The sequence below is a fragment of the Colobus angolensis genome, unplaced genomic scaffold (genome assembly GCF_000951035.1).
Source record: "Colobus angolensis palliatus isolate OR3802 unplaced genomic scaffold, Cang.pa_1.0 Scaffold155, whole genome shotgun sequence".
Taxonomy (NCBI): domain Eukaryota; kingdom Metazoa; phylum Chordata; class Mammalia; order Primates; family Cercopithecidae; genus Colobus; species Colobus angolensis.
In genome coordinates this window covers 4,520,870-4,534,230 of record NW_012114655.1, presented here as the reverse complement: position 1 = coordinate 4,534,230, position 13,361 = coordinate 4,520,870, and the positions used below count along the sequence as shown (strand labels likewise).

Genomic DNA, 13,361 nt, shown 5'->3' with positions numbered 1-13,361 from the left:
AGCCACCGTGCCCGGCCCCTACATTTTCATTATTTGTGATAATGTGGTCATAGCTAGAAATCTGTCTCAGAACACAAAAGAACATGCTAAAAAATGGAAAGATTTGAAGGGGAATGTCTCAATTACCATATAACTATGTTTATCTGGCTCCTTCCAGAGAATCTGAGGTGAGAACACTGAAATGTAAATTTCTCTATGATACTCAGATGTCCACAAGGAAAATCTCACTACTGTAATTTTATGTCAAAGAGGAGTTTGAAAACAATACGCTGACTTCTATATCCCAATTAAGAAAAAGAAAAACATCAGAATACCTCATAATATGATTTCTCCAAATGTCAGTTTCTATTTCCAAAATACTTAAATAAGAAACAAAACCAGGTTCAAAGGCAAGCTTTTTATTTGGTCTAACATCATGTAGCAAGCCGCCATTAAATTCCCTCTTGTAAAACATTCCAATGACCCTCAACAAATTAAAAACAAAACAATTTCCCAAATTCTGTATCAGAATAAAACACAGTCAAGCACAAAGGGTTATAAGGAGACAGGCGTATTCCTCCACACCCCCTTTCTAACGATTTTTTATTAGCAGGTGACACACCATGAGCTGCACTCATCCTGTGTTTAGGTCCTTTAGTCTAGGAAACTACACTTTACAATGAGAGAATTCCTATCTTTAAATCACACCTAAACCTAAATCAACATTCTAAATTTTCCAACAGTTCAGCATATCAAACTATGTTTACATTATCTATTTATCTATTTATTTATTTATTTGAGAGGTCTGGCTCTGTCGCCAAGGCTGGAGTGCAATCATAGCTCACTGCAGCCTTGAACTCCTGGGATTGTGATTTTCCCACCTCAGCCACCGAGGTAGCGAGGACTACAGGGGCACACCACCATACCCAATTGAATTTTCTATTTCTTTTCTAGAGACAGGGTCTCATTATGTTGCCCAGGCTGGTCTTGAATTCCTGATCTCAAGCAAACCTTCCACTTCTGCCTCCCAAAGTGCTGGGCATGAGTCACGTAGCCTGCCTATATTTACATTAGATAGATCAGATTTTACAGTAGTTTGTACTTTTTAAATAGCTACAAGTTAAACATCTTATACATTTCGAAAATTCGACTTGATCCTTTCAAATAATTCACAGCATTCCCAGAAATATTACTAACTAGTCATCTGTTTATACAATATAATCATTCAGTAGTTTCTAATCTTTTATAAAACTGACACTGTCACTTGACATGTCGTCAAGAGTACATCATGAAAATGGTCCTATTATGAAGTATGATGCAGCTAATGAGTAAGGGAAGAGTGGCACAATACATTCATCTAGAAAAGAAGGCACATCCTGAGGAAATACAGGAGATGAGTTTCCTACGGGTATTTTTTCCTCACATTGTGGTAGCTCATCACCCACATAAATTCTACCATGATTTTTCATCTACCAATTCACTAATAGTGAAATGTTCTAAAAATTCCAAATCCCAAGCCACAGAAGCCTTCATCATTTCCACTGAATGGTTCCCAACATTGTGTGAGATAAGTAATCTACCTGCGATACTGCTGTCTTGAAATTTCATCTCCACCAAATAAGTATACAGTTGATAGTTCTGTTGCAGTTTTATTATTGATTCCTCTGTCTGATGGATTATATATTAAAGTAACATCCTGATGCCAAGAAAAAAAAATCAGGAGTAAATATTAAATATTTTTAAGTAATTTCATTCTGATTCAACAATCTTATGAGTCTAAAAATCTCACATAGACACAAGTGCATGTGCACGGCATTTCCAAGATCACATAAGTATGTCTGCTCCTACATTATTTTCAAATATTATTTTAGTTTTTGGCTTTAAAATACATAATTATTAACTTAATTTTAAAATGAGTTGATGTTATTAGCACAGAAACTTTTATACTTACTTCTTGTGTTCTTTCCTTGAGTACAAATTTATCTGGAAAAATCCTCAATACTTTAGGATCCAGCAAAATTTTTTTCTGAGAATCCTTAAAACCTACTGCTTTAACAAAAGCTGCTCGGGAGCCAGTGTTGCGGACAGAAAAAACAATTTTACTTTCTTTGCCAGGTACTAAGCCATTCACTGTTACCATGTAACTGTCAGATAATTTTTTAACGCCTTCCAAAATAAGATTGCTTGTTCCTCCATATCCAGACAAAGGTATCTGAAAGAATATACATATCCAAAATTATTTTAATGTTAAGCAGAAAGCAAAACACTGAATTAGTCAGAAGAAAATTCAGAAAGATTTAATACAATGAAAAATTTTAATGTTTGTGTACTTTGAGTAGTAGTTCCCCATTTCCAGTCCAGCAGTATATTAAAGACTTTGTTTTAAAGAAAAAACAAACAAAAGAGCTGCAAAATTACCTGGCTTCTGAAATGCTAAGAATTAACTATTTCAAAAGCCAAGCTTAGATGACAGAGGAATAATACAAAGATTAGTACAGATATGCTTAAGAAGTTTATAGGGTAAAATATACTAATATTTTTAATTTACTTTGAAATGAATTAAAAAGATGAACCGGGGGCTGCCAAGGTAGCCAAAAATGAACAGCTCCCGTCTGTAGCTCCTAGTGAGATCAACACTGAAAGCGGGTTATTTCTGCATTTCCAAGTGAAGTACCTGATTCATCTCATTGGGACTGGTTAGAGAGTGGGTACAGCCCATGGAGGCTGAACCGAAGCAGGGTGGGGCGTCGCTTTACCTGGGAAGCGCAAGGGGTTGGATGCCCTCTCTCACCACTCCTATTCAATACAGTATTGGAAGTTTTGGCCAGGGCAATCAGGCAAGACAAAGAAATAAAGGGTATTCAAATAGGAAGACAGGAAGTCAAATTGTCTCTGTTTGCAGATGACATGATTGTATATCTAGAAAACCCCATCATCGCAGTCCAAAATCTCCTTAATCTGATAAGCAAAGTCTCAGGATACAAAGTCAATGTGCGAAAATCACAAGCATTCCTATACACCAATAATAGACAAACAGGGTCAAATCATGAGTGAACTCCCATTCACAATTGCTACAAAGAGAATGAAACACCTAGGAATACAACTTACAAGGGATGTGAAGGACCTCTTCAAGGAGAACTACAAACCACTGCTCAAAGAGATAAGAGAAGGCACAAAGAAATGGAAGAACATTCCATGGCCATGGATAGGAGGAATCAATATCATGAAAATGGCCATACTGTGCAAAGTAATTTACAGATTCAATGCTATTCCCATCAAGCTACCACTGACTTTCTTTACAGAATTAGAAAAAAACTACTTTAAAGTTCACATGGAACCAAAAAAGAGCCCACAGAGACAATTGCAAAACAAACAAAGCTGGAAGCATCACACAACCTGACTTCCAACTATACTACAAGGTTATAGTAACCAAAACAGCATGGTACTGCTACAAAAACAGAAAGACAGACTAATGGAACAGAACAGAGGCCTCAAAAATAACACCACACATCTACAACCATCTGATCTTTGACAAACCTGACAAAAGCAAGAAATGAGGAAAGGATTCCATATTTAAAAAATGGTGTTGGGAAAACTGGCTAGCCATATGCAGAAAACTGAAACTGAATCCCTTCCTTACAACTTATACAAAAATTAACTCAAGATGGATTAAAGACTTAAATGTAAGACATAAAACCATAAAAACCCAATAAGAAAATCTAGGCAATACCATTCAGGACATAGGCATGGACAAAGACTTCATCACTAAAACACCAAAAGCGATGGCAACAAAAGCCAAAATTCACAAATGGGATCTAATTAAACTAAAGAGCTTCTGCACAGCAAGAGAAACTATCATCAGAGTGAACAGGCAACCTACAGAATGGGGGAAAATTTTTGCAACCTATCCTTCTCACAGAGGGTTGATATCCAGAATCTACAAAGAACTTGAACAAATTTACAAGAAAAAAACAAACAACCCCATCAAAAACTGGGCCCAGACACTTCTGAAAAGAAGATATTAATGCAGCCAACAAACATGTGAAAAAAAAGCTCATTGTTACTAGTTATTAGAGAAATGCAAATCAGCCAGGCACGGTGGCTCACACCTGTAATCCCAGCACTCTGGGAGGGCGGATCGTGAGATCAGGAGATCGAGACCATCCTGGCTAACAGGTGAAACCCCTTTTCTATTTAAAAAAAAAAAAAATACAAACAATTAGCTGGGCATGGTGGCATGCACCTGTAGTCTCAGCTACTTGGGAATCTTGGAGGCAGGAGAATCGCTTGAACCCAGGAGGCGGAGGTTGCAGTGAGCCAAGATCGTGCCACTGCACCACTCCAGCCTGGGCAACAGAGCAAGTCTCTGTCTCAAAAAATAATAATAATAAAAAATAAAATAAAAACCACAATGAGATACCATCTCACACGTTAGAATGGTGATCATTAGAGATTCTGTTCCAAGATGGCCAAATAGGAACAGCTCCATCTGCAGCTCCCAGCATGACTGACAAAGAAGATGGTGATTTCTGCATTTCCAACTGAGGTACCCGGTTCACCTCATTGGGACTGGTTGGACAGTGGGTGCAGCCCACGGAGGATGAGTCAAAGCAGGGCGGGGCATTGCCTCACCCGGGAAGTACAAGGGGTCAGGAGATTTCCCTTTCTTAGCCAAGGGAAGCCGTGACAGACTGCACCTGGAAAATCAGGACAATCCCACCCAACTACTGAGCTTTTCCAGTGCTCTTAGCAAATGGCACACCAGGAGATTATATCCCATGCATGGCTTCATGGGTCCCACGCCCATGGAGCTTTGCTCACTGCTAGCACAGCAGTCTGAGATTGACCTGCAACGCAGCAGCCTGACACAGGGAGGGGCGTCCGCCATTGCTGAGGCTTAGGAAGGTAAACAAAGCATCCAGGGAAGCTTGAACTGGGTGGAGCCCACTGCAAGGCCTATAGCCTCTATAGAGCCCACCTCTGGGGGCAGGGCATAGCTGAACAAAAGGCAGCAGAAATTTCTTCTGACTTAAATGTCCCTGTCGGACAGCTCTGAAGAGAGTAGTGGTTCTCCCAGCATGGTGTTTGAGCTCTGAGAATGGACAGACTGCCTCCTCAAGTGGGTCCCTGACCCCTATGTAGCCTAACTGGGAGACGCCTCCCAGTAGGGGCCAAATGACACCTCATACAGGCTGGTGACCCCCTGGGATGAAGCTTCCAGAGGAAGGATCAGGCAGCAATATTTGCTGTTCTGCAATACTTGCTGTTCTGCAGCCTCCGCTGGTGATACCCAGGAAAACAGGGTCTGGAGTGGACTTCCAGCAAACTCCAACAGACCTGCAGGTGAGGGACCTGACTCTTAAAAGGAAAACTAACAAACAGAAAGGAATAGCATCAACAACAACGAAAAGGACATCCACACAAACACTCCATCTGTACATCACCAGCATCAAAGACGAAACGTAGATAAAACCACAAAGATGGGGAGAAACCAGAGCAGAAAAGCTGAAAATTCTAAAAACCAGAGCACCTCTTCTCCTCCAAAGGATCGCAGCTCCTCGCCAGCAACGGAACAAAGTTGGATGGAGAATAACTTTGATAAGCTGACAAAAGTAAGCTTCAGAAGTTTGGTAATAACTTCTCCGAGCTAAAGGAGGATGTTCGAACCCATCGCAAGGAAGCTAAAAACCTTGAAAAAAGATCAGACGAATGGCTAACTAGAATAAACAATGTAGAGAAGACCTTAAATGACCTCATGGAGCTGAAAACTATGGCACATGAACTACGTGACGCATGCACAAGCTTCAACAGCCGATTCGATCAAGTGGAAGAAAGGGTATCAGTGACTGAAGATCAAATTAATGAAATAAAGTGAGATGAGAAGTTTAGAGAAAAAAGTAAAAAGAAATGAACAAAGCCTCCAAGAAATATGGGACTATGTGAAAAGACCAAATCTACGTTGACTGGAGAACCTGAAAGTGACAGGGACAATGGAACCAAGCTGGAAAATACTCTTCAGGATATTATCCAGGAGAACTTCCCCAACCTAGCAAGGCAGGCCAACATTCAAATTTGAGACTCCGTCTCAAAAAAAGAAAAGAAAAAAGAATGATTAAATGAAACAAATCTGACTCACACCGTAAATCCACAGACTAAACAGGAAAAACGATTGCTCCTAACCTCAGTACTACTGAAATGTTGAGCTGTATGATTCTTTGTGGTGGAACTGTCCTGGGCTTTCTCGGATGTTCAGCAGCCTCCCTGGCCTCTACCCAGTTGGTGCCAGTAGCACTCCTGTCTTGCCCCTAGTTATGACAAACCAAAAATAACTCCAGACTCTGCCAATGTCCCCTGGGGGTAACACAAGCTCTGGTTGAGAACCACTGCTCCAGATGACAATACACAGAGCTGTTATTAGCACCCTAGAGACTGCACGGTACATAAATGTGGGCTCTGCATTCAGCCAGACTGAATTTGAACCTTGTGTCTACCACTGACCAGCAAGTTAAGATGCAAAACCACAGCCACGCATCTTTCGCAGCCTCAGTTTACACAAGTGCAAAATGGCAAGAGTGGTTGTATCTCGGATGGTTGTTTTGAAGATAAAAATGTGACAATCCACCATCTTAGTCTGTTTGTGTCGCTATAACAGAATACTACAGATCGGGTAATTTATAAAGAACAGAAATTTATTCTTCACAGTTCTGGAGGTTGGAAGTCCAAGATCAAGGTGCTGGTTTCTGGTGAGGGCTGCTCTCTGCTTCTTTTTGTTTGAGACAAAGTCTTGCTCTGTCGCCAGGCTGGAGTGCAGTGGCGCAATCTCGGCTCACTGCAACCTCTGCCTCCTAGGTTCAAGTGATTTTCCCGCCTCAGCCTCCCGAGTAGGTGGGACTACAGGTGCGTGTCACTACGCCCAGCTGATTTTTGTATTTTTAGTAGAGATGGGGTTTCACCATGTTGGTCAGGATAGTCTTATCTCTTGACCATGTGATCCACCTACCTCGGCCTCCCAAAGTGCTGGGATTACAGGCGTGAGCCATCGCAGCCGGCCAGGCTGCTCTCTCCTGCATGTTCCAGAGGGAAGAACTGCTGTGTCCTCACATGGCAGAAGACAGAAGGGCAAAAAGGCCAAACTCCCTCCCTCAGACCTTTTTGTAACAGCATTAATCCATTCCCGAGGGCAGAGCCTCATGACCTGAACACCTCCCAAAGGGATCCATCTCCCAACACTGTGGTACTGCAGAGTAAGTTTCCAATACAGAAATTTGGGAGACACATTCAGATTACAGCATTGACACAGTGATTGAGGGTAGTGCCCGGAATACAATCAACATGAAACAAATAATCAATACATTTTTATTGCAGTCCTATCATGTTTATGGTATTCAAAACACAGATCATTTCATTTGTTCCTCACGATCAAATTGGCAAGCTGGGACAGCAAGCAGCTTCTGATGAGATGAGTGAGGAAATGCCAAGGTGAGCGAAAGTAACAGAGACAGGGCTGGCTCCATGGATTCTCCTGTCTGTTAACAGCTCTTCTGCCACTCTGCCAGGCTACTTTATCTTTACAAAGGCACAGCAATGTTAATTCTGAGCCTTCTTGTGAAATAATAGCCATATTCATCCCACAGGCAAATCCCATCCAGTCCACCTCTGTGAGAGGACAGGGCAGCCATCTATGCAGGTAGGAATCCCACCAGGATCCTGGTTTGTCTTCAAAGGATGCCAAATCCCTGCTTGGTTGATTATTAAATCAAATGGTTCTGCCCTAAATCACTAGAGACTTATCAGAGATTCTGCCTTGAGAACAACCTCAAAATCATGGCTAGTAAACCTAAACAAATCAGAATATATTCAAGAAATCTGAAAAATACAGCCCATTTAGTCCTCTCCACAAACCAAGTTTTATCCTTACACAAAAATCAGATTGTCGGAGACCTTGAAGGCTCTGACAGTGTCTCTTGGGTGCACACGGAAGGACGACAGTTGTAAAAATGACCACCAACATCTTTAAACAGCTTTGTCCACCGCAGCTCATGGGGCCAATCAAGTGACTCCACAGAAAACAGAGGTCAAGCTCCAGTGTCAAATAAAGCTGTATTTGTCATACATACCTAATTCTAAAAACTTTCAGATATTGTTAATCTTGTAATTTATCACATCCCCTCTTTAACACTAGGATATAGAACCAAAATTTGAGCTCCAGCCCCACTGCCGACACCTGTGCAGTTATAAGGCATGCACAACCACGTAGCTGGAGTTTCTTCCGACTGCCCTGCCGCTGCTTCCTTTCCTCGACGATTTATCACTTTTATCTCTAATTGCTCTGAAAGTGTCTACACAAATGGCTTCAAATCCTTTTTACATACCATGCTGGCAATTAAAAAGCATAAAAACTCTTGTCTTGGGGTAGCAAATTCAGTCAATGGGTATTTGGTATGGTCTAAATAGGGATGTCCCCCAGCAAATTCACATGTTGAAACCTAGTCTCCAATGTGACAGTACTAAGAGGTGGGGCCTTTGGGGAAGTGATTAAGCCACGAGGGCTCCGGCCCCATGCATGGGCTTGGTGCTCTTATAAAAGAGGCTGGAGGCAGCACTCTCATCCTTCTCACCGTGTGTGGGCACAAAAAGGCACAGGGCAACCCTCCCCAGATGCCGCATCTGCTGGTGCTCTGATCTTGGGCTTCCCAACCTCCAGAACTGTGAGCAATACATTTCTGTTGTTTATTACAAATTACTCAGTGGTATTTAGCTATAGCCGACTGAACAGACTAAGACAGTATTTGTGCTGATAATTGAAAAAATAAAACTTAATGTGAAAGTTAGTATCTTAAACAGCTCCACATGGATTTACCCAAAGATGTGTTCCTAAAAAGCTGGGTACATTTTTAAATGTCCAAATTAAAATGAAACTTAAGATATACCTAATGTAAATGACGAGTTAATGGATGCAGCACACCAACATGGCACATGTATACATATGTAGCAAACCTGCTGTTGTGTACATGTACCCTAGAACTTAAAGTATAATAAAAAATAAATAAATAAATAAACACCCAGGAACGCTGCTGGGCCTGCAGGTCTCTGTTGAGTCTCTGTTCCACAGGATGGGGTTTGTTAAAGTTGTTGAGAATAAGGCCTACTTTAAGAGGTACCAAGTGAAATTTAGAAGATGATGATGGGGTAAAACTGATTATTATGCTCAGAAGCACTGGAGATACAGGATAAAAAAATACAATAAAATAAAATGAAACTTAAAAGCATTAGAAAGACTAATACCTATAAGAATACTATGCTGGCTGCTATTATAACTTGCCAATTCTACAAAGCATATAAATTACTCCTTAACTTGCTTGTAAGTCTAGATAATCACATATTTTCACTTATAAAAGGCAGAGTATATAATTTACAACGTTAAACCAATAGTTATAACACGGCATAAACTCCAGGGGAAGGGAAAAGCAATAAAATGATCTTACTGTGAACTTTACGCCTGGTTGTGATCGATTTCCAAGTTGTTTGATTTCTAGTCTAGCCAACATGCAAGATAATCGAGTAGGTGCAAATAATACAGAGATGATAATGTCTTCCTTTGGGTGAATTCTGATCTCACAGTTACTGGTCAATCGCTGTTCTGAACCAAAAGTGTTCTGAAGCTACAATTTAAAAACAGTAACTGCATAAAACAAAGCAGTAGCACAAATAAAACATACCATTAACACAAATTCTTAAAAGGTAATAACACAAAAGGGTCTGCATATGTAAGTGTTCCAGACCCAGACAGAAGACACAAGAAGAATCCACGTACTCTACAAACCTGAAAGCAGTCCTGATCTTGTCCTCTAATAAGCAGTCGTAAATGTTGAGTTGTAGATGCAGAATTATTTCTTAAAGCTAGTTTCTGAAGCCTAAAAACAATTACACATTTTAAATATAGTTTTTCTCCATGGATATTGCTATCGTTATAAGAACAAAGCCAATTAAAACCAACCACAATGTCTAGAGAAGAACTGACTATACGAGCCATTTCAGCAGTCTGCAATTGTCTCCCCACAGTCCTAGACTCTATGTTTCTGAAAATGTAGGCTCAAGACTCACCTTATAGAGGCTTTTTGGTTTAATCTCTCTCCAGATATAGCTCTGCAGCTGACCTTATTATTTATACTATGTGTATAGGTATTATCTGTCATATAAAACATCAGTCAATGAAAATCCAGGTGAAGAAATTCATCAAGTCATTAAGTCAGTATCACACCTAGCTGCAATACCTAGCTTATCCAAGTGAGCTTTCAGGGAAACAAGGGGTCCTAGGCTAAGAGGCTCATTTGCACAAAGTAGTCTTTTAAACAGTATATTGAATTAACTCTACTTTTAAAGAAGCTGAAATGCAAAAGAATGGACATATAATAGCACCCGACTGATAAAAACACATCAATTGTGGAAACTGTGAATCCTGTCTTCACTGGAGAACAGAGAATACATGACTAAATCTCTGTTTTACTCAAAGATGGAGAAGATCAGCAGCTAATAAATCAGCAGCTGAGGTCTACGTCTCATCTACCTTGTGTTAAGAGAAATGCAGATAACTCTGGCTATCGACACCTCCAGGAAAAGCCTTTCACAGGGACAATGACTAAGGAAGAATTACCTGAAAGAAACATTATTTTGTAAAGTTTTCATTCTCATGTATTTATTTTATAATTTGTAAAGCACTATGGTTATCATTTTCAAGTACAGAGTTATCAGGTGGGATGGGAGAGGCTAGGTTTCCATAGAGTCATATCATCAGTTAAACGTACTCAAAAGTCAAGAACAAGCCAGTTACTGCTTGAGCGAAGTGTAATTGTTTCTGCCATAGGCTTCTGAGAGATGTTTCTTCCAGAGATCCTTTTAAAGATAAACCTGTACAATACAGGGAGTCTCAAAAAACAAAAAACAAAACAAAACAAAAAACCCACCAAACAATTTTATAGTAAATACTACCTCCCATCTCCTAAGGTACCCCTCTCCCCTACATGCTCCATTCAGTGTGGTCAGGAAGTTTGATACCCAAGTCTGGTGCATTAAAAACACGTCTATGAGTTTTGCTAAAACCATGTGGTTGCTGACTGAGAAATTCAGATCATTCAGAAGAATGAATGTACTGCATATTCTCTACGCAGCTCTCCATAAATCTGTCTCTCAGTTGGCTTTTGGAAAATACAGAGTGGCAGTGAGTTTAAGGGGAGACTCCCTCCTCAGCAGCAACTGTATTGTTGGTCATGTGTCAGGTGCTCTTTGCAGGACTGGAATATATGTTAAAGAAAAGCTGAATCAGGACACGTGCCCATCTAGGAGGTTCTTCCAGTTCTGCACAGTTGAGCCTGAAGAGTGTCTATTCGACAAAATTTTCCTGCCAACATTAATCTGTGGTCTGCTCCAAAATATGTATAAATAGTGGACTATCTGTCAGTCTCTGACACTTACTGTGTTCGGCCAAGAGGGACTCCTCCCCAGGCCAGAAATTGTTTGTTGGACAAAATCGATGGAATATCTAAGCAAGGTCCAGGTGACAGAGGTTTACTTCCTGAAGAAAGGACTTCACCTTTTAACATGACTTCATACTGAGGTCCAAAGGGCTGCACAAGTATTTTCAACGTCCTAAGAAAGAATTCTGAGTTAAAGGTCCTGTATTTGATTCTTTTCCCAACTATTTCCTACGTGTTTCCACTGTTCAAAAGACTGAGCTAGGTGCTGGGGATATGATGATATTCCCACCCTTAGAGTTTGTCCTGCAGAGAAGAATACAGACAAGGAGAGAGACGATCACAATGGCACCTGCACGTGGGGGTGTGAGAAGCCACCGTACTTTGGGCATGCTATTTATGAGACATTTGGGAACAGTGGAGCAAAGTCTCCCAGAAGGCGCCAGCCCAGGGAGGGTGAGAGCAAGCATTCCAGGCAGAGGCATTCACGCTGGTGCAGATCAGACTCTTCTCTTCTGTAAGGTCACGAGAACAGACTGAGCACACAGTGAAGTGTTCTATAACCCAGGCAGGGGAATAAGCCATGTGTGTGTCAGAGGAGACGGTACTTTAAGTAGGGTCACACAAGCAAGCTCAGTACTCATGACAATGGGGCTCTGACTCTAAGTTGATATTCATTTATGATTTGGGTGCCAAGAAGTCATGGGCCTAGAGAAGAAATGGAGAAAGGTATCTCAACAGCTGACATGGTCAACTAATACTTTCGGGAGAAAAAGTGAGAAACATCAGGCCGGGCGCGGTGGCTCAAGCCTGTAATCCCAGCACTTTGGGAGGCCCAGACAGGCAGATCGTGAGGTCAGGAGATCGAGACCATCCTGGCTAACACAGTGAAACCCCGTCTCTACTAAAAAAATACAAAAAACTAGCCGGGCAAGGTGGCGGCACCTGTAGTCCCAGCAACTCGGGAGGCTGAGGCAGGAGAATGGCGTAAACCCGGGAGGCGGAGCTTGCAATGAGCTGAGATCCAGCCACTGCACTCCAGCCTGGGCGACAGAGAGAGACTCCATCTCAAAAAAAAAAAAAAAAAGAGACTATTGACCAAATATTTATGCACATTCTGAGAGGATATTATGAACAGCTGCAATTGGCACAGATCCTTTAAAAGGTACAGTTTCATTTTTATAGTGTTATGCACAGCTGGGCACAGTGGTATGCACCTATAGTCCCAGCTATTTGGGAGGCTGAGGCATCAGAACTGCTTGAGCCTGAGAGGCGGAGGTTGTAGTGAGCCAAGATTGCACCACTGCACTCCAGCCTGAGCAACAGAACGGGACACTGTCTCAAAAAAAAAAAAAAAGTATGCAGAACTACTCTCAGGATATTACAACAGCTGTTGCTCTAATTCACTTTCTTCAACAATAGGAGAAAATGAGCTTTTCAGAGAAACCGCAATAATTAGACGATCAAATACAACTGATAGGCAAAACTGGAATGGAAATAGAGACATTAATCAGAGTACTCTCTGGTTACTGCATTAGCCATGGACTAGAAAGTACCAAAAAGGGCTGATACCAAACAGACTAAACAACTCATACTTTTGAGATCTGCAGTTCCTAAAAACACAGCAAATTCCTCAGTAATTAACTTTTGCACTTTAAAAGTACACAGTTGCAAAACCCAAAACGTAAACTTCCATAGATTTCATCTTACTGTCCTAATCTCATAAAAAATTAACAAAAAATACAAGATGTAATAGTATCATTAGCAAATACTTTGGTAGTATTTACTGAATCCCAGGCATTATTCTGAGCACTATGGCAAGAAAAAGGTATGAGTTATAGTTTTTTTTTTTGTTTTTTTTTTTTTGAACGGAGTCTCGCTCTGTCGCCCGGGCTGGAGTGCAGTGGCCTG

General features: G+C 41.0%; 1 protein-coding gene across 1 annotated transcript in view; it reads right to left on the bottom strand.

Annotated features, from left to right (window-relative positions):
- The window catches only part of CEP192 (centrosomal protein 192kDa), a 144,529-nt gene that overhangs the window by 33,068 nt on the left and 98,100 nt on the right, over positions 1–13,361 (bottom strand). Inside the window, 5 exon segments of the mRNA XM_011936637.1 lie at positions 1,537–1,675; positions 1,931–2,191; positions 9,465–9,641; positions 9,803–9,893; positions 11,452–11,625. Of these exon segments, the coding sequence (XP_011792027.1) occupies positions 1,537–1,675; positions 1,931–2,191; positions 9,465–9,641; positions 9,803–9,893; positions 11,452–11,625 (842 nt within the window).